Source organism: Arachis ipaensis, chromosome B4 (genome assembly GCF_059453495.1).
Source record: "Arachis ipaensis isolate K30076 ecotype BB chromosome B4, ASM5945349v1, whole genome shotgun sequence".
In the NCBI taxonomy this organism is placed as follows: Eukaryota; Viridiplantae; Streptophyta; class Magnoliopsida; order Fabales; family Fabaceae; genus Arachis; species Arachis ipaensis.
In genome coordinates, this window is record NC_142439.1 from 6,967,456 (window position 1) to 6,990,107 (window position 22,652).

General features: G+C 31.8%; 3 protein-coding genes across 3 annotated transcripts; 2 read left to right on the plus strand and 1 right to left on the minus strand.

Annotated features, from left to right (window-relative positions):
* The first annotated feature begins 8,430 nt into the window (after positions 1-8,430).
* LOC107638669 (EH domain-containing protein 1) lies at positions 8,431-12,757 on the plus strand. The gene is made up of 15 exons (XM_088483747.1): positions 8,431-8,639; positions 8,731-8,879; positions 8,970-9,027; positions 9,499-9,554; positions 9,647-9,689; positions 9,780-9,847; positions 10,300-10,413; positions 10,566-10,668; positions 10,794-10,843; positions 11,100-11,228; positions 11,311-11,562; positions 11,656-11,735; positions 11,863-11,989; positions 12,144-12,287; positions 12,370-12,757. Exons 1-15 carry the CDS (start codon positions 8,579-8,581, stop codon positions 12,553-12,555), a joined length of 1,620 nt encoding a protein of 539 aa, XP_088339873.1. The 5' UTR covers positions 8,431-8,578; the 3' UTR covers positions 12,556-12,757.
* A 3,444-nt stretch (positions 12,758-16,201) lies between these two features.
* Positions 16,202-18,595, plus strand: LOC107638671 (tropinone reductase-like 3). The gene is made up of 6 exons (XM_016342027.3): positions 16,202-16,670; positions 17,022-17,138; positions 17,382-17,516; positions 17,604-17,729; positions 17,877-17,978; positions 18,079-18,595. The coding sequence occupies exons 1-6, from the start codon at positions 16,533-16,535 to the stop codon at positions 18,226-18,228; spliced, it is 768 nt and encodes a 255-aa protein (XP_016197513.1). The 5' UTR covers positions 16,202-16,532; the 3' UTR covers positions 18,229-18,595.
* Positions 18,542-22,391, minus strand: LOC107638670 (Ubiquitin-specific protease family C19-related protein). Its single transcript, XM_088483749.1, has 4 exons — positions 21,386-22,391; positions 20,109-20,264; positions 19,380-19,591; positions 18,542-19,277 (listed from the first exon to the last, which is right to left on the minus strand). Exons 1-4 carry the CDS (start codon positions 22,112-22,114, stop codon positions 19,085-19,087), a joined length of 1,290 nt encoding a protein of 429 aa, XP_088339875.1. The 5' UTR covers positions 22,115-22,391; the 3' UTR covers positions 18,542-19,084.
* Positions 22,392-22,652: the final 261 nt, after the last annotated feature.

The window sequence follows — 22,652 nt, forward strand, 5'->3', positions numbered from 1 at the left end:
CAAGACGGAGACCTGAAGGACGATGTCGCCCGAGATGCTTCTGTGGAGTTTATGCAATAATGTATATGTCGAGGACGATTAGCAACCCAAACAGAGTCTTCTTGGGTTGCCCATTCTATAAGGTAAGATAAAAAATTTGGGAATTTTGTTCTGAAATGGTTTTATATAGTACATAAATTTGAGAATTTTGACAGAAAAAACAACCGCATTACAAGTTTTTCGTTTGGGTCGATGAACATCTTGCTATAATTGAAAACAATGGTTGCATCTTTGATAAAAGACCTCTGGTTGAGAAAGAGGTTGAAGTTGTTGAAGAGGATGAGGAATTTCATCATAGGATGGATGTTCTAGAGGAGAAGGTTACTACTCTAGAGAAGAAAAAAAACCCATTAGCTTGTGGTGTTGGTATAATTGTATGTGCTATTTTTGTTGCTTTTTATGTATATAGTGCCTGGAAAATGAATTCTAGAAAGTAGAATAGAAAAATGGGTTGATCCAGATTTTTGTTGTGTATTGAAACATGTCGTTTAGGCAATTTATGTATCCTATTATCTATCTAAATGCAATTCAAGTTATAATATCAGTAGGTTGTTGAAGTTATGTTGTCAACATCTAAAGAAGCATTGAATAATTGAAAAAAGTAGGCATAAGAGTTGTATACATAAACACATAACATAGATTAAAAGTTATATAAACATCTTTACTACAGTCAAATTTTCTAAAAGCTACCCAAAACGAACAAACCTCTTAAAATGTATAATATTATGAAGCTTAACATCACAAAAAGTAAGCCTTAAATACCTAACAAGTTTGCAATGGTTTATAAAATTCTAAGAGCTTCTCCAAAAAAACAAGCCTCTCAAAAAAACATTGTTGCCACAGTCAAGTTTTCTAAATGCTATTACAAGACATAGTGGAATGCTCAATATGTCATATTTCTTCACTTCTTTGGATTGATGGAGGGTGGATTAGGAATGAATTTGAACAGCCGTATTGTTGTTGTGCTTGCTGCTGCCAATGTCTCCTTGGTAGCTGTTGTACTTGGTCCTGGCCTGATTTAAGATGGTTATGGGCCAGGTGGAGCACCTTGTGGTTGAGGCTGTGGTGGTGCAGGCTGATTTAGAGGTGGGAGTGAATTGGGGCAAAATGAAGCAGGTGGCCTAAATATCTTCTGCTTGGGCCTCATTTTTAAAATTTTTGGTTGAACTATTTGGTGGGTTGTAGATGGAACTTGAAGTGGAGGCCTAAATGGTGTCCCTCTAGTTACAGGACCTGGCTTGAGTTGATCTGCCACTGGAGCTGGTGTTACAGGCCTTGGTGTTGCTGCCACAGACATAGAAGGAGTTGGATTCACAACACTTGAAACCTGGTTGTCATATATAAGAAAGTATTCATGAAATTTAGGATAAATAACAGTTTAAAGGGTAAATATTTTACAATAATAAATAAAACTTATATCTGGAGCGTATTGCTAGCTATTGTTAATGTCATCCTGACTAGATGGAGCCTAGCTAAATAGAGCACTTTAGGTGTTAGGAGCATCCTGTCCAAATAAGTTGACCAATTAGAACTTTACTATATAAATTCTCAAACATTGAATTAAACAAAGACATACATCACGCAGCAAAATCAATTATCCGAATTACTATCTTAAATACAATACTTACATTATCATTTGGTGCTGACTGTGATCGTGGAAGGACAACTAGTGATTGACTTGTCCCACCTTTCATGGACTTCTTGTTTTTAGGTTTTCAGTTGGGGTCAGATGGAGCACCCTTGCATGTCTTATAATTATGTCCCTCTGCACCACATTTACTACAAGTTACTTTAAAGGATCTCTTCAACTTGTCACCTTGCTGCATCATTGGTTCAGGCAGATCCTTTTGTCTGTTGTGTATCTTTGGCCTGCCTATTGGTCTCTTTATGATGGGAGGATTTGGTCTTGAATACTCACTCCTTGTCCAAAATTCCTGACTTGGCACAGGTTGAATACAGTGTGCATATGTTTTATGGATTGACTCCATGCATGACCATGGATGCACATATTCTTCTGGATGATCATGTCTTTTCCTGATTGTTGTTACTGCATGGATACAGGACATGTCTAAAACAGAACAACATCATGTACCAGTTAAACATATATAAAGCATATAATTGAAAAAAGAATTAACAATTAATTAAAACTAACCAGTCAGCTGCCTCTAAACATATATAATGCTTATCAAACACAGGCGGGGATTGAGGAATAGGAGTGACACACAATTCTGCCCTAGACCCTGGGTTGCTTCTTAATATCTCAAACAAGTAATCTCTAACATTACTGTACTGTTCCCTCTCATTGCCCATGATTTTCTCTCTTGCCTCTCTAACTGCTCTGTAAACTATTTTTGGATGTGCAGTGAGTGAGAATTCTTCTCTGAGAAAGTCAATAGCCTCACTTATCCTCATATGAGGCTGTGTACTCATTCTTTTCTCAACCTTCAAACTAATCCAATGTTGATCAGCCGCATTACTTTCCATGTCCCTTGCATGTGTATGGTCATTTTTGTAAGTCTTCACCTGATAACATTGCAGAGATTTGTTGTATGATAAATGAACCAGCCACGGACACTCATCATCCATGCATCCCACCCTCACTCTCTCCTTATCATTCTTAATCCACCTAAACTCCTTACCCTCAGCAATGAATGAGTCTTTCACAACTTTCTTAAATCTCTCTATGGTGGCAAACCTAATCCCTAACTCAAACCTCCCATCTCCAAAAGCATAATCATCATCAAACTCATAAAATTTATGCTTGCTAGATTCATCATCTGATGATATAGGTGTATGTAAATTCTCAGATTCATAATCATATACCGAGTCATCATCATCATCTTGGATCAGCAGGCTCACATAGAACCTAACATGTTGGTCCCTGTTGGGCTGCACATTAGGATCAGGCCCAACATTCTTTTTGGCCTGCTGCTCATTGGGTCCACTACTTTGTCCATTCTTCTTCCACGTCTTCCTGTTTCTTTTAGCACCTATCTTCTTTGCAGTTGGCTTCTTTGGAGACACAACTTTTTTCTTTTCCTTCATTACTCTTTGCCTTTTGCTACCATTCTCATCACCATTGGTATCATCTTCGTCACTATTACTTTCAAACCCGGGAGGTGGAGGTTTGTAAGGCTCATCCTCCGTACTCTCGTACCCATCATCAGATGACGAACTCTGATTATCCACCAAAACCTCTTATGCGACAGGACTGTTACTTTGCTTTCCAGCATCCTCCACAATCTCAGGTTCATCAACAGGGTGGTCAAAGTATAGGTAAAACTCGTCCGTTTCTGTATTCTTCATTTTGTTCTCTCTCATTGCATTAGTCCCTGCATCCCCTGTCAAAATATGCAGCCCAGACTCAATATCAGGACTCCTTGGATCATACCAATAAACTGTCTTGTATGATTGGTACCCCAAGCCCTTAAACAATATGATCAAGTATCCGAAATTAACAAAGCCCAGGTCCATTTCTGAAAACTTCTCTACCTTCCCATTTTTATAAACCAAAGACCCATTATTTTCTCTCACAAAATTACTTCTATGGTGAAAAATAGGTACTACAAACACATCAATCATCTGAAAAAAAAAACAAAAAACAAAAAACAATGATCAAGAAGTACTCTTTTTACATATTAAAAAGCAATGTCCTTCAACATACAGAAACAAAAATCACCCCAGAAGCTTTCTTTGCCCTAACAGTAAATCAATTTCAAACGAAAAATCCCAATAATTTTTTGACAATACTATCAACATGCACAATCAGTCCTTTCACAACACAGTTCATACTTGCATAAGCATTGAACCTCACAATCCACTAACTAAGTAATACAATATAATTCTTACCTTCGGTGATGAAGACAGCAACTCAAACAATAATGGAGGATTTTCCCTCTTCGACAGCCACTGCACACCGCAACCATTTCAGTCTGGGTAGTGATCTTTTTGGAAGGAGAAACAGAGTATGGTGATCGTTAGTATTCTTAGGGTTTAATGTAATTCAGAAAGGGTAGTATGGGTGTAATGGGTATTGTATACAACTTAAAAGATGTGGATCTTTGTAAGGGGCCAAAGAAGAACACATAATTTTTTAGGTACAGGGACTTATTTGTCCAATTTTTGAAAGTACCATTCCAGTCAATAGTCTACGTGCCAACCCATCATGCCACGTCATCAGAATAGGAACCACGTTAGACTTTTTCGTTGGGTCTGACGGAGGCAATTGGACGGAGGGACTCATCCGTCCAAGATTTGTGAAGGTCGGAGATTTAAAAGTATTTTTAAATGCTCAGAGACGAAAACCGCGGGACAAAATATCAAGGACCTACTTATCCTTTTCTCTTAACTAACTTCAATTTTTTTTTGTCTCCATTTGATCAAATTCTCCGATGATAAAAATTTAAAGGGCAGTATAATTTATTATTTTTATTTAATAATGTTAGTTATTAATTTAATTTTTTTTTAGTCTAATAATCTAATAATATATTTTTAGTCCATATTTTTAAATATTATTAGTAATTACTGACAAAAAAAATAAATTTTACTGTCCTTTTGATATTTCTCTTCTCCAATTGCCTAATAACTTATGGATATTTTGAACTAATTTATTAATAATTTTTACTAGTATATATACTCATGTACTGCACAAAATAATATACAACAATATATAATAAAAATTTAAATTTTTTAAATAAAAATATGCATAACAATTTTTGTTATAAAAAATTTTATAAAGTTAATTAAATTTAAAGTTTAACTATTTTTAATATTAAAATAATAAAATTAATGAGTAATAATTTCACTTGTTTTCAAAATATAATAATTACTCATTAATAATAATATACCGTTTGTAATTAAATTAAAATATTTATATTAAAATTTTATCTTTTTAAATATTTATCTTTAAATAATATTAGTGGTTAAATTTATAGATATTTTTTTATTATTTATGAGTAAATTTTTTAAACTCTCTTATTCTTATGTTAAAATCAATTTGAACAAGTAAAATCTAACATGAAATAAAATTTGTCCTTAAATTATTTTTTTATTATCATAGCAAAAAAAACTATTATAAAAAACTATTTTTGTTAAAATCTACCTAGAACTATTTTATATTCTAGTATCATTCATTATTAGAATCAAAATAATATGACCAAATGTACATTAAAATTTACTGATATATTTTGACTATTCTTGAATTAAAGCAGCTGTATTTGTACCTAGAAACGATTTCATATTTTTTTGTTAGTTTAAACACCTACCAAAACTATTAAAGATGAGATGAATACACAATATCTTGTCACAACGATAGAAATAGATTCATATTTTTTTTATTAGTTTAAACACCTACCAAAACTATTAAAGATGAGATGAATACACAATATCTTGTCACAACGATGACTGAGTTATTAGTTCAAAGTAATTTATAACTTTTTTCCTATTTCAAGATAGATGATCAAAATTTTACTAAGAGAATATATGATAGAATTTATACATACCTTTTTATGCATAAACACCATTGTATATAATTATTCATGGTCCCTACAAAAAGGGATGTAAGAAAAAAAAATGAAGAAAAAATGCACAACATTATTTATTGATGTTATTTTATCACTCAATTTTTTAAATTAGAAATAAAATTAAGCACGTAAGGAATATAATTTAAATATTGAGAAAAATTAACATATGAAAAGATTAATTTGTACGGGATAAAAATAATAAACTTTATAATAAAAAATTATAAAAACTTAAATAAATAAAAAATAAAAAATAGAAGAAATAGAGTACAAATAAGTCAATAACCAATAATAATGTTTATAATTAAAAAAAATAAAAAAATAAAAATAATACATCATAGGAGAAAAAAAATTATCAAATAAAAGAGTAATTGATAGAAAATAAGATTTTTTTAACATATATGATCTTTTATAGTGAATAAATTATAAAATACAGAATAAAATAGATAAAATAGATAAAATAAAAAAATAAAATTCTATTTTTTTAATAAATTAAAAAATTATTTACTATTATATAATTAATAGTAGACATATAACTATTAAATAATTAATTAATATATATGCATGCCTTGCATGGGATAATATATGAAAATGTGTAAAATATTTATTTTTAATTTTTTAAATGAAAACACACATAATAATTATTACCATAAAAATTTTGCGAAGTTTATTAAATTCAAAGTTTAAGTTTTTTGATATTGAAAACAATGAGTAATTATTTTATTTATCTTTAAAATAGAATAATTATTATTTAAATTAAAATATTTATATTAGCATTTATCTTTTAAAAGATTTATTTTTAAATAATATTAATAGTTAAATTTGTCTATATTTTCTCATGATTTATAAGTAAACTTTCAAACACTCTTTTTTTTCTTTTGTTAAAATCGATTTGAATTTGTATAATTTAACATAGGATAAAATTTGTCTTCTTGATGATGATGACAAAAGACACTATTATAAAAAATTATTTTTGTTGAAATCTATCTATGATAGCACATCTATTTTTTTTCAAAACGAAAATCTTTGTTATATGTAAAAAAAAAAAAAAAAAAACTCATAATATCATTCAAGTATTTTTTCAAATTGAAAGTTTAATTCTCATTAACAATATTGCTTAAGTAGAATAAGATTAGATGTTTTATATTGAATTCTCAATTATATTTAGTGGCATTTCGAACTTTAGTATTATCAATAAGTAAATATGCAATGTTACTTGAAGTAACATTTAGTATTTGTCATCCGATAAGCGAATTTCAATCCATATTAAACTCCAAAGATGCTAGAAAATTTTTATTGTTGTTTCTATGTCTCAAAAATTTATACATCCTCTTTGAGTATTTAAACAAAGTCATTGGTAATAACTTTTAGTATTTCTTAAAAAAAAATATTTGTTAAAATTCTATTTCTAAGACATTTATGAGGTAAAAACATATGCATAGCAAATTATTTTTCTGGTAAAGTGGACTACAATTAAATCAATAATTTGATATAATTAATTGATTGATATTAAAATAAAAAAAAAGAAATATAAATAATGAATAAAAATTTGAAATTTAAAATTAAAATATTTAAGATTAAACAAAAAATGAAGAAATTTTTTTAGTAAATAACGATTCAAACGTTAACATGACAATAAATTGAATCAAATAACATATATTTAATAATTAAATTAAATAATTAATATAATAAATTAACTATAATTATTTGGCTCAATAAAGTAAGTTAAATTAATAAAAATTATCTTATAAATATGTCATATAAAAATTATAACACACTTAAAAATCATTAATCCAAATACGAAAAAAAAATACAAATTAAAATAAAATAAATTTATTTATTCCAGTCAAATTAAATAATTAATATAATTAATTAGTTATAGTTAATGTGGCCAAACAAAATATTAAATACTTTAATATTTATTTCAATTAAATTAAATAATTAATTAATTATAACATTCTTAAAAATTATTAATAAAAATACATAAAATAAAAAATTAATAAAAATTAAAATAAAATTAATTTATTTATTTTAATCAAATTAAATAATTAATATAATTAGTTAATGTAGTCAAATAAAGTATTAAATAATTTGATATTTGTTTCAATTAAATTAATAATTAATTAATATTTATATAAATCAAATAAAATCAAATAAATAAAAAATACCTTCAAAAATATGTCACGTTAACTATGCTATTATTTAAAATTTTTTTAATAATATGTAATTGACTTCTTTCTATCTATATCTGATTATACACCTATAAGGCTATAACACTTGACAAAATAATAAAGAAAGAAAAATTTGAGGTAAATTTTGCTCTAAAATTAAACTAACTTTTAATTGTTTTTACTTTTAGATTATTTGATGAGATTTATTAAAATATAAATTATTAGTTTAATGATAGTTATTTTCTTATTTTTAATTATAAATTTTTAATTTGTTCTCAAGTGGAAACCAGTCAACTAAAAAAATGTGATTATTTATATGAAGATGAAGATAATAATAATTAAAAAATTGTTAAATCATTTAACATGTCTTATTAAACTAGTGATTAGCCACCTCAACAGAAGATAACAGACAAGAGCGTTTTACATGTTGACCGTAATCCACTGACCACTCTCGTTACGCGTGCACCTCATTGGGCGCTTTAAATTCAAATTTTCAAAATCACAATTCATAAAACCGGAAAACTGAAAAGAGTGAGTATCCACTACGAACGCGCCCACCCTAAAAACCTAGCAGAAAAGCCATCGAACGGTCCACAATTACACGTGTCATCGCTTAAAAGGGCCCCACGCCCATACCCAATAAAAAATAATCAACACGCAATAATTAATCGCAATCACGATCATCCCATCCCAATCCAAGCATCATAATCACATTGAGAAGCATGCAGCAGAAACAACATCACCTCTTATTTCTTTAGACCGAAAAGAAGAATAAAAAAGTATTCAGTTTTCTCTGCAAACTTCAGATTCCAATTCGAATTCAGAGTCGCGAATTGAGAGAACAAGAAGATGACGCGTTCCAATGAGGAAACGAAGACGTACCAGGAATGGTTCAACTTGGCTGATTCAGGTTCGTTTTTTCCTTCACTTTTGAAATCGCATGTTCGTGCTTCTTCATTTGCAGCTTCTATAGTAAAACGATTCGTTTTGATTCTTCGCAGATGGAGATGGTCGTATCAGCGGAAACGACGCTACGAAGTTCTTTACTCTCTCCAAGTTATCTCGCTCACAACTCAAGCAACTCTGGTCTCTCGCCGATACCAAACGACAAGGCTATTTGGGATTCAACGAGTTCGTTACTGCAATGCAGGTAATAATCTTTGTCGTTTGTATCTGATTCGGATAAATGAAACTGCGATTTCAGTTCCATCTTTTATTTATTTTTTCTTTCAATGAACAGCTGGTTTCGCTTGCACAAGCAGGGTACGAACTGAACTCAGATATACTTAAAATTGAGAGTAAGTTCAGATCATAATGCGATTTTTTATTTTTCGTGGAAAGTGTGTGTGATCATGTCCTCTTATGTGTATTGAAATGATACTCCGAAAGAATGTGCAGTAGTGTTTATTCTAACTCCTCATGTATAATTTAGATATTTGATCTATATTTAGAGAAAATGTTGCTACTGTTTAGTATCAGTATTGATGAATCGTGAAATGAGATACTTGTGAAAAGCTCATTGTTCTACAAATTAAGAAAGTATTTGTATTCACTATTTGAATATTTAGTGGATTCAATAAACAATGCACATTCTCCTTGATCTAAGAGTAGATTTCATTAACTTCGTCACTTTTGAGAAAAAATCAATTTAGGGATGCTTTAGTTGCTATTATATGTTGGCTTCACAGACCCGAGTTTCTTGTGATACTTTTTTTTTTTTTTTCAAATGTTTTAATGAATTTAAATAATCCTTTCTCTGTTGTTTAAAGTTGATAAGGAAAATGTTAAACCTCCTGTGATGGAAGGACTTGAAGATCTAGTCGCAGTAAGACTTCTTTACCTTGTGCTTTATTATTATTAGATTAGATAATACTGTTTCTAATGATTCTTTACCCCCTTTTTTTTTTTTTTTTGCAGAAAACAAAGAGATTAATAATTAATTCTCCTCCTGAAATTAACGGTTAGATATATAATTTTATTATTTTTGTTTATTCAGGACTTACCTGGGTTTCATTATATGCGGCTAAATGATTTTACCGATGATTTGTAGGGCCCGCTCAGCCTCAGTCAATTCCAAAAAACCCGTGGTTTACTTCAAAATCAAAATCTCTAAAGAGAGTGAGTCTTGCCATGAATTCCATCTTGTGAAAATTTCATATTATGAATTCTATCTAGTTCAATTGGTTGTTGGCAATAGATCATGGATGGATCCAAAATCCATTATTTTAGAGATGATCAGATAATTTCTCTTCATTTGATAGTATATTTCTTCTATAATTCGGAGTTGAGAGATCCTCCAAACTATTTATTCAAGTAACGATTTCATTATAATAAAGTGATTGACACAAGCTCGTGCATTATACTTCAAGTCCAACGAGCATGCTCTGGAACACATTCACAATGATTGTATATAGTGAATCCATGTTTGTTGTTTTTCTTGCATGAAGATGAAAAACTGATGCCGGGTTTTGATATTGATAAAGTAGCAGTGGAGCTCTGCTTCCATGGTTTTGCTCAATTTTATTTGTTGCAAAGTGTACAGTAGTCATAATAGCTTCTCTTTTTTGTAGTTACCTCTCAATTCTGTTACATCAATAGTTGATGGCTTGAAGAAATTGTACGTTGAGAGATTAAAGCCATTAGAAGTCACTTATCGGTATAACGATTTTGCATCTCCATTGTTGGTAAGTTGCATCTGTGCACCTTCTACGTAAATTTGATGCTAAAATTTGTCCACACATGTATTAGCATTGTAATTGTAACTACCCTGCTTATCATTTGTTGCTATTGTGAATATATGTGTTGATAATAAAATCAAGATTATACGTGTATACAGACCAACAGTGATTTTGATGCTAAACCCATGGTCATGCTTCTCGGTCAATATTCTACAGGAAAAACAACATTTATAAAGCATTTGTTAAGATGTGATTATCCAGGTCAGTTTAGTTCTACATGATGTAATGCCTACATTGTCAAAATTCCTTCATTCATAGAATTGATAGAGGAAAATATATTACTGTACTAGTGTTTATACTATGTTAAAATATCTTTCTTTGTTCAGGAGCACATGTTGGACCTGAGCCCACAACTGATAGATTCGTTGTTGTCATGGTATAAAAAGTTTATTTTTGCTCTTGTATCTTCTTTAGAAGTTGTTATGAAGTCTGACTAGAAAAAAAAAAAAAGGCAGTTTTCTTTTATCATGACACAACAATTCAACAAAGTTTTTTATTACTTGTAAATTGTCAACATAGCCATTTCCTTTTATCCAAGCTTGGGATTGGATATGTTAAACTTTGTGCATAACATAGGCTGAATTTATATAAGTTTTCTTGTGTTAATGGAGTTTGCTTTCTTATTTATATAGTCGGGACCTGATGAGAGGAGTATTCCTGGAAATACCATTGCTGTTGATGCTGATATGCCTTTTGGTGGCCTAACAACATTTGGAGGATCATTTTTATCGAAGTTTCAATGTTCTCAAATGCCGCATCCTGTACGTTCTATTTACATTTTAAGTTTTTATGGTTGTGTCATTCACTATCTGAGATTTTACTTGAACCACTTTTCTATTTTAGCTATTGGATGAAGTAACATTTGTGGATACTCCTGGTGTCCTATCTGGAGAGAAACAAAGGACTCAAAGAAGCTATGATTTCACCGGTGTTGTTTCTTGGTTTGCTGAAAAATGTGATCTCATTCTTCTCCTATTTGATCCTCATAAACTTGATATTAGTGACGAGTTCAAACGTGTGATTTCATCTCTACGTGGTAATGAAGACAAGATCCGTGTGGTTTTAAATAAGGCAGATCAAGTTGATACTCAACAAGTAAGATACTATGAACGAGATTTCTTTTGGTATGTTGTGAATGCTATCTTCAATCTTTTTATTTTTCTCTACTTGCCTGAATTTATTTTAAAGCTGATGAGAGTTTATGGAGCGTTGATGTGGTCATTGGGGAAAGTGCTAAACACTCCTGAAGTTTCACGTGTATATATTGGGTAGGTTTCGTCTCCTCAAAATTTGCCTAATTATCTTCTTAATCTTCAATTAATTTGACGAAGTTTGTTTATCCAGTTAGTTTGATATTCTTCAGTTCAGTTAATGCTACGTTAATGTTCTCTACAGCTCGTTCAATGATAAGCCTATCGATGAAAGCTTTGCTGGTCCTTTAGGGAGGGATCTCTTTGAGAAAGAACAAAATGATTTGCTTGCAGATTTGGTAGATATTCCAAAGAAGGCTTGCGATCGCAAGGTATAGTCACAAATTTTATACTATTTACATGACTTAGTGGTGCAATCAAGAAAAATTATATACATTGGTACATGTATGTCACTCTGTGCTTATAGATCATGTTTGCTTCTATTATTTTAACGAAAGATTTTACATGCTTAATGTAATGGTGCAGATAAATGAATTTGTCAAACGTGCTAGATCTGCTAAAATTCATGCATACATAATTAGTCATCTCAAGAAGGAGATGCCTGCAATAATGGGCAAAGCCAAGGCTCAACAAAGGCTCATTGATAAACTTGATGAGGAATTTGCAAAGGTATCTTTCCTTTCTCCTTTGCTTCTTTACTTTGGTTCCTTTTCCTTCTCTAATTTTACTATTTATTTATGTTGAAAAACAGGTTCAACGAGAGTATCATCTACCTTCTGGAGATTTTCCTAATGCAGATCACTTCAGAGAAGTTTTAAGTAGTTACAACATTGATAAATTTGAAAAACTGAAGTCCAGAATGATTCAAGCCGTAGATGATATGCTTGGATATGAAATTCCAGAGCTTTTAAAGAAATTCAGAAATCCTTATGATTAATTATTTTCTTTTTTTTAAAAGCTCTGAATTTAGATAAACAAGCACATTATCGGTGGACTTGAGCCTGTTTAGGCTTTCGTCTTCAAGAATCCCTAATGTTTGGGGATTTATTAATTGCCATTGTCATATATGCTTCTTGAATGTGAGATTCTACTGTTTTATCTTTAAATTCTTTATAAAAATTTGATTGGTTTCATTTTCACTCTCTAGTGTCAATATTTGCCTATTTGGTTTCAGTACATAGGAAAAGTTTGTAGAAAAGGGAGTTCTTATTTTAAAAAATTTCTAAAAACAATTCTATGACCTGTTTTGTTTGCTTTATGACGAATGAAGGGCACCACCATATGAAGAGAGACTTTTATCATGTAGGCACTGACCCATAAAATATTGTAGTACTTTTAAGAGGGATAAGGGCGTTCCGTAAATGGTGCTGATATGTAGCAGTAGCACTAAAATAGGGATGTTATCTAAGTATCTATCAACTATCATCCAAACGTTACAACTTTAAAATAAATATTTTTATAACTAAAAAATTAAACATAAAAGAATTTATTTAAGTTATTTATCCAAACTAAGATCTAGTTTGGGTAAATAATAAGGACTTTTATTAAGAGCAGCTTATAAATAAGTTGTTTTGTGTTTGAATTTTTAGTTATAGAAGTATTTATTTTAAAGTTGTAGCGTTTGGATAAATAACTAAAAAAAATCAATTTTTTTACACAATAAAATAGATATTAAAACAATGATGATAACAAATATTTTTCAATATTGAATGTTAATTTTACATAACTTAATCACTAAGGCAACTGATTTTTTATTTGCTCTCTTATTAGTTCTATTTTATAGGCAATTAGTTCTTCCTATGTAATATTAGAAACTGGTTCTTCTACTTCACATTCACCCATAATGGTATTCTTGTATGTAGTGAATAGTAATAAAATTTTAATTCACAATAATTTTGATGACAATGCCAAAGATATAATATGGTAGGTAAAAATAAACAAATGTAAAATGTGTGTTAATGTATATTTTATTGCTATTTTTTATTTTACTCCCTTTTTTTTACTGGGGTCAAGAACTTGTTATAACTAATTATAAAAATAATAGCAAAAAAAAAATTAAAACTGATATTTCATACCACACACATTCAAATTTAATAATAAAAATAGAGTGATAAAATGATAAAAAAAATAATTAGAAGGAATATCTACAAGAGGTGGTTAGCCAATGAGTAATAGCTCAAATGACATAGTCTCCCCATACTCAATTAAGAGGTTGCGGGTTCGAGTCTCTTATCTTTGGTAAAAAAAAAAAAAAAAACTACTAATAAGTCACCAAAAAAAATATTAAGTCACTAAAAAAAATCTACAAGAGGTGGTTCAGATGAAACATTGTTTTAAAATGGTGGTGGAGGGCCAATACTTCCAACAGATGAAACATTGCGTAAAAATGATGGTGGAAGGCCAGTGCAGAGCCAATATTTCTAGCAAAAACAAGAAATATTTCTCCACAGAACAAGAATGAAAGTAGATTTTTTTTGTTTTGAAGTCAATTTTATTTTATAAAAGTGATAAAATAACTTATAAAAAAAAAAAAAAAATCATATATTTATACCTTTTCAAAAAGTTGTGAATTACTTTTTGAAAAGTTAAAAGCTTTTCTTAAAATGGTGCCAAGTAAATAATGACTTTTCATAATTGAAAAAAAAAAAAAAACTTCTGCTACTCAAATACGAAATAGAACTTGACAAGATCATTAATGAGATTGGAATGAATTAAAATGAGATTAAATTGGACTGAAATATAATCTTTAGAATAAAATACTAAGCTACAAATTGAATTTAACTACAAATGATGAAGATAAATTAAATAATTTGTTAAGGTTATTTTTGGTATATCAAAATTTAACTACAAATCCCTCAACATTGATTTTAAAAGAGTTCAGTTTGACCTCACAACTTAGGGTGTGTTTGGCAAACGTGTTACAAGAGAAGAAGCACGTTTAGCCTTCTTGAAAGCTTCAATTTTTGGTTTGGCAAATTTTTTATTCATAAACGCAGAAGTGATTTTGCTTTCAAAACCATGGTTTACAAGAAGCTACAATTTTGAGCTTCTGCATTTCACCAACGGACTTCTAACCATCAATACTCCATCTTTATTTACGTTTTACCAACTTTATCCTTTATGCATGTTATTATATTATTTATGGAATTCTTATTATTTTTGTTTACATGAACTCTCTTTTTTATTATTTATTATTTTTATTTTTTATTAATTATTTATTTGATATTATACACTTTTATAATTAGTCACACAAAAAAAATACACTTTTATAATTGTAATTTTTTGTATTATTTTTATTATCTTTTTATAATATGATTTATTGATTCTATTAGGTAAAGTAAATTAAACAATAATAATAATAATAATAATAATAATAATAATAATAATAATAATAATAATAATAATAAATCATAGCATACTAAAAAAGAGTACTAAGAGTACTAAAAATATACTATATAAAAAATATCATAAAATTTTTTTTAATTTATTTCAATTACTATCAAGATAAATATTTAATTTTTTTATTATTCTTAGTACTCTCTAAAATTTATATTTTGTTAGTTTTAATTAAAAATATATTTTGCCAATTTTTATATATTATTTTTATTTTAGTGTATAAATATTAATTTTATTATAGAATTAATTAATAAGATCTATTCAATTATCTAAATTAAAATGATAAGATAATATATAAAAATTATTTAAGTTGGTGTCTATTTTAGTAATTTTTTATCTAAAAGTGATTTTGAGTAGTATAATCTAAACAACATTTTATTTTACTATAATTTATTTTGATGTAAAGATTGTCAAACATAAATCACTTTAACACAAACTTACTTTTCATCAAAATTATTTAAGTTTGCAAAATCAATTTTATTCAAACTCCCGTTTGTAAACTGTAATCCAAACACACACTTACACGTGTGCATCTTGTTATAACTCGTATTTAACCAAGCTATATCTCGGCCTATAACCAATTATATCATATAACCGTCTAAAATACAGAAATGTTTGGTAACTAAAGAAAATTAGCCAAAAACAGTCATAACTTGTCTTATTTAGCATTTATTAATTGTTGCGATAATTAATGAATGTTAAATAAGACAAATTCTGACGGTATTTTTTGTACATCACCTATAAAGGTAAAATCTTTACATGAACACGAAGTTGATGTTATACATATAAACTCGTAAAAAGAACTTTGATCACATATTGATATGAGTGTCAAAATATCTTTTACAAGTGTTCTTTTTCATCAAGTTGAGGTATAACTCATCCAATGGAAGTACTGTCTGACACGAATCATACTTGACGAGCTATAGATCAAGTAGCTTTTTACTAGACAAGAACAGGATCTAAATTTGTGTTCATATCCTTATGGTCCTTAATTACCAGGGCCAAAAATTTTATTAACAATTTTTGCTAGGAACCAACTTTTTTTAACTAAGAATCCCCAAAACTTATTATATATTATGTTTACTATCATGATCGTAGTCAAAGACCTTGGCAATTTTTTTCCGAGCACTTTATAGAACTGTCAAAATCACATTTTGTTTTAATAGAAGACCCAAAATAGAAAGAATAGAGTGTATGCACAGTAGGTGATGATGATTGATGACGTGCATTTTTCTCTCGAGTCAAATAAAACAGTGAAAATGGCAGTATATTCATTTATGATGAGAACAAAAAATGGTGGAGGAAGTCGTGGATCAAATCAAATCGCCCATTTTTTTCTGAGTGTTATCCTTCATCCTTCTATAATGACAAGGGACCAGTATCCACTACAGTGTTTAACTACCTTATCATGTTCATAAAAGCAAGCCTTGTCTCTCAGCTCTTTGTTGAGATCAAAATTTTGAAACCACTCACCATCTGTTTGTGTTTTTGTTGCTTTAAGAAAGTAAAAGTAGAAAAATGGATGTTACAAAATTTGGCATGAAGTTTCAAGGTAAGGTAGCCATTGTTACAGCTTCCACTCAGGGAATTGGGTTTAGCATAGCTGAGAGGCTTGGCTTGGAAGGTGCATCTGTTGTCATCTCTTCTCGAAAACAGGTTTAACATTTTATCTTCTCTCACTTCTTATCGATTACTTTAATTATCAAAATAGAAAGTGCACAAGAGAAGTATACACGAAATGATGCATATAATATTCCTCTGAATAAGTGGACCAATGTATAATATGGTTGAGTTTCTCTTTTGTTGTTGCGAGGACCCTTTTAATAAGGGATTTGTAAGAAAAAAATTAAAATATATTAATAAAAGGTGTGTTGTCGAACCCGCCTAAACTTTAATCTGTACATAGAAAGAATAATGAGAAAGTATTATATGACATTTATGTGTTTCGCTTTTTATCATCTTTCCACCTTGCATCACGAAAAGGAATAATATTGGACACTTTTGCAGCAAAATGTTGATGCGGCTGCGGAAAAGCTAAGGGCTAAAGGAATTGAAGTGTCGGCTATGGTTTGCCATGTTTCAGATGCACAACAGAGGAAGACCATGATAAGCAAAACCATACAGGTGAGGTTGAAGAGTTTCTTCAGATAATAAACTGTGTTGTATGATCTGTTTTTGCAATCTTGGTGCTTATGAGTAACATGTTCTATTAAGGGTCCACCACCATGAATTTATATGTACTGTGTTGCTCTGGAAGATATAGACTAAGAATTTGTTTAATCCTTTTACCTAAACTTAAGTCTTTGCAAAAATACTTGAAAGCTATGCTCTAAGAAGTGGTTGGTTAACATGCCTGGTTTGTTACAGAAGTATGGAAAGATAGATGTTGTTGTATCCAATGCTGCTGTGAATCCTTCTGTGGAACCCATCTTACAAACACAAGACTCAGTCCTTGACAAGCTCTGGGAGATAAATGTCAAATCCACTATACTTCTCCTTAAGGTAAATGAAGAAAAGGGAAGAAACAACAAAGTGTGAAAGTATATATATATACTGAAATTGCAAATTGTATGGTTATGGTTTACATAGGATGCAGCTCCTTACTTGAAGAAGGGTTCTTGTGTTGTGCTAATTGCTTCTGTTGTTGCTTATAATCCACCTCCTACTATGGCTCTGTACGGAGTCTCCAAAACAGCAGTTCTTGGACTTACCAAGGTATGTACTTGCCTTGCAATTGGTATTGCTATCAAAGTCAAATACTTTTATCGATGCGTGAACATATAACTGATTGTTTGAATGATAGTGCATCAAGATTAAATTCTATCTTCTATATCTGCTTAAAGTTTTTATTCTTCTTTGGAGGCCTTGGCTAGTGAAATGGCTCCCAACACTCGTGTAAACTGTGTTGTTCCTGGTTTTGTGCCAACTCATTTTACTGCACTCTTTACCACAAATGATGCTACTGTAAGCGCACTTTGTCCCTTCTAGACTCCTAGTTTTGCTTTATTAAGTCTCCTATTTCCTCACCTGGAATGAGTTTTCTTTTTGTGTGGTACAACTACAGAGGGAAGATCTTGAAGGGAAGACATTACTTGGAAAGCTTGGAAGAACACAAGACATGGCTGCTGCAGTAGCTTTTTTGGCATCAGATGATGCTTCATACATAACAGGAGAGAATCTAGTGGTTGCTGGTGGAGTCCCTTCCAGGTTGTAGACCAATTTTCCATCTTTTAGTGGACTTTGGTGGACCTCACCATCCCCAACCCCAAATTGTATTGCTCCTTGGATTCCCTGCATCCATTGGCAAGAAAAGTATTCAAGTATCATCTGCTAATGGGACTTTTGTGATCAAGTACCATTGCTGAATAAGTTAATCCAATCCAATATCCTTTATGTTGCTGAGGATTAAGTACCATTCCATGTGTTCCCTAACATGTATATGTATATCATTCCTACTTTCTATCATCTTCAGCTGCCAATTTGAGAACAAAAGACTAAGGATGTTTGTAAATGCAAAACATAAGAACTTATTTTACGCCAAAATTTATACAAGATTATCAGTGATAGGATTGATGCTTCAATTTTACAGCTACTAACATAGGTCATAGGCTTAATACAACATACTAACTTGAAGAATACAGGTTAACACACTTGACATATATCAAATATTTTAGCAATAGAGCAACTACATTCATGCTAGCACTAAACTCCAAACATGAGAGCAACTACTTCGAGCCCCTTCGGGCATATCTCCTACCTATGTACATATAATTAAGCATAATAAATAAGACAATATGCAACTTCTTCATACACTGATATATATGACTCTCATACTGCTTCTAATTGACATTTGACCCTTCCTCAAGTGATATTAATCTGATTATATTCTGATTCTTATGACGACTTCAGAGTCGTCTTTGCATCTTCTTCCCGAGCCAAATTGATGATCTACACAGAGATTGCACGTGGAAAACTAGTTGTTTAATCTGTAGTGTAGGATTCCACCATCACTAACTACATTTTTGGTATTAAGACATGAGTTTCCGTGGAAGCTTATTAGACAGAAGATGCTAAACGGGAATAACATCGGAATTTTGATTATCCTCACATGTCAGGATAAGACCCTCAACGTAGGTTGGCAAGAGGCAGCGGATCCATTGACAACCTGTTGAGACAGGTTCTGTGGAAGGAACAATCATGAGCACATTATCATGTCGACGCACAACTCCCATCACACTTACGGTGCTACCTTCTTTGATGTACCTATGCAGTATAAACCCCGTGTTCGATTTTAAAAATTCCAAAAGCAATTAAAAGGAAATTTTAACAGATACAGGAGCACAGTGAAAATAGTAAGTCATGTACCCTTCCTTGAGGCGCATTATACGGTCATCGCTAGAGAGTTTGCGGTCCCCAAGCCAGCCTAAGAAGTTCGGCGATAACTCTCTGTTGTCCTTTGTTACATCAACTACAGTAGTTGGTTCCACAAAGGGAGCAACCTTGGCACCATAGCCTGCTTTCACTAGTGCTCTTAACCCAGACTGGAAGTCTGATATGTAAAAGTCTGCTACATATTTCTGCACACCAGATATAATAATTGTAAGAAGGAAACACCTTACCTGGTAATCAAAAAGCCAGAAACTACCAGAATGTAAGATTCAATCAATTTACTGATGTTGAAGAAATAGAACAGAGTATATAAATTTAACTGACACTAAAAACCACCATGCAGTTGAAGTCAACATAGTCATAGAACTTCATTACATACGCTAGGTTGCAATTACATGAGCATCTGGGTAGTTTTTTGATATCCCTATTCAATGGTTTCTTTTTGTTTCTTTTTTTTCTTTGGATGAAAATAGGTATCAATCTATTATTCAGAACTATGGACGTGGTGTCGGTTTATACATTCCCTATTCAACCTCAAAGTTAAATCAACATTATTTTGCCCCGTAAGCATTATCCGAATATTTCAGGTGTCAATCAACTCTATGTACAACTGCGAGAGAGGAGTGACATCTCACTCTCAACAAATTGTGCTAAATCTCAAATGAGTATACATAAAGCATTAATGAAGCAGTTGAACAAACTAACCTCAGAGTATCTAGAACCCCAAGTGAAGCAGCGGTGTTTAGGATTTGCTGATTTTCCACCAAGACCTTTATATTCATATAATTCAGTAGAGACATATACACATCTAGGTATCCTTTGGTAGGATGACTCCAAAGGAATACTGCCACAGGTTACAACCTACAGGGAGAAATACGATATATATAAACATTTATTGGAGAAATTATTTCAACTCATTCCACCAGATATCAACATTAAAGCATCCGCATCTTTTATGTCACTTCAAATTTTCTCCAAAATTATAACATCGAATACTCGAAAAGCTAGAAGGATTCACTAAAGAAAAAAATTAAGGAGATTGAGCATGCCTAATAACATAGCTTAAGATTTCAGCCTGCCGCTTAACCAGAAAGCATTACAGTTGGAACAAAGAGAAAGGAATGGGACGGGAAAGCAAAAGCGACAACTCAAATTTTGAAGTTAGTCAGAATATGAGCTTCCCTAAATGTCCCACAGCAAAAAATATCTAGCTAACCATAATAACTGGTTATCTTTGCAAAGAATTGTGATTAAAACACAATTATTTTGTTAACGAGACAAAAAGCTCCTCTGGAAATTTTGACTATCTCAGAAAAGTGAATATATGGTCCCCACATTATCTACCAGACTAAGCACAATAGAACATAAATGAACATTATACAACATTATCCATGCCACCATCTACGCTGAACCATGTGGTCAAAGTGATGAAAAAAACTTATGGACTAACAAAACGATTCCTCAAAATGCAAGTTAGCTCTGTTCTTTTCAGGATAAATAAAGCATATAGTTATATACTAGTATATCTTTAAGACTAAATTAATATAGAATTATTATAAATCAGAGACAGTTTACTAGGTTAAATTCTGACATTCAAGATTCCAGCAACCCCGGGGGCAGAGAAGTTTCAACATATAAGACAAGTTCCAAAAACGAGTCACAATCACCAATAAGCAATAACCAATACCATACCAAAAATCCCATACCTAACAATAAATAATTTCCCACCAAATGAGACAATCATTTGAAAAATAAAAAGAATAATAATACTACTTCAGTACTTCTAGTAATAGAGAAACAAACAATGTTAGCTAAATAAGAATAAACATTTTTGCAATCAGAAAGAGGAACCACAAAAATGGGGGTCTAAGACTAAAACATCAATATCATCCGTGAACATTAATGATTCATTTCATTCATTAATACCCTCCAAAATAAAAGAGATTAAGAAAACAAATCAAAATAGAGTTAAATGAAATTACCCCGGTAACCTTGACGTATTGTCCATCAATGGCGCCTCTAAGCTCAGCATCAGGGTACCTCTTCACAAACCCTAACAACCCTCTTCTTCCCCAAACACAGTTCCAAACAGTCAAAGCCACCACCGGAACAATAACCGCCGCAAGTGCCACCAAGATCACAAATTTCTTCACCGCCACCATCAAGAACACCCCAACCAGCAACCCCATTGCCACCACCACCAGGAAAACCCACACCACCGCCCGAGAAACCCTATACCCAACCTTCACCTCCTCCGCCAAGCTCGTCACGGCCGAACCATAAACCGTCTTCCCTCCCGCCGAAGGCGCCGCTGCCGGAGCACCCGTCTGGTCCAGCTGACCCGAACGCTTTCCAATCGGGCCGGATCCTACCGGGCCCGATGTGATGAGCCCCGTTGGAAGCGCCATCGGGCCCGAACCAGACGATTTCCGGGTCATTGGGCCCGAACCACTGTTCCTGCCAACAGTGCCCGAGTTCGGCCCGGATCTAACCGACCCACTGTTGTGCTGCGACGATGACCGAGAGGGCTTGGCGTCGACGCCGGGAACCTCGAGCATCTTCCCGAGCTCCCCGGATTTCTTGGGGTCCCCGCCGGTGTAGGGAACGGAGCGCGACGACATTGTCGGCTGTCGCTCGGGCTTGTGTTGTTCGGGTCGACCCGAAACATACAAGCCGCTACTGAGCTGATGGGAAGGGATTCGAGTCCCCATTGCAAGGAAGTTGGAAGCTTTGGGTGTTGCTGTGTGATGATTCTTCCCAGCTTCTCACCAGTTTGTGTGGGTTTTTGTGTTCTGTGTGAGTTGGTGGTGGTGGAAGTGGAAGTGGGGAGAGAGAGAGAGAGGGGTAGTTAGTGAGAGAAGGTGGAAGGTTGCATGAAATGACAAAAATGGGTTTGTGTGATTGTGATAATGACAGGTGTATCCCTTCAAAGCTGTTGTCATGAATGAAGCTCTTAATTGCACTACTAAATACTAATAATGCTGTTTTAAATTTAACACACAACAGATTGATTTATCATTTATCTCTATCTATTCGTCACTCATTTTTCTTCATGTCCCTCCCCCCCATACTTTTTCTTTCCCTTATTTTACCTTGTTACCCTTTTCAGTATTCGGTTATCCTATTTCTCTTTCATCACCTTTTTGTAATTCCCTTTTTCATGTAATTTTTTTAAAATAAGTTTATATAAAAAATTTATTTTTTTATATTGAATTATTAGGGTTGAATTTCTCAAAAATAACCTAAACT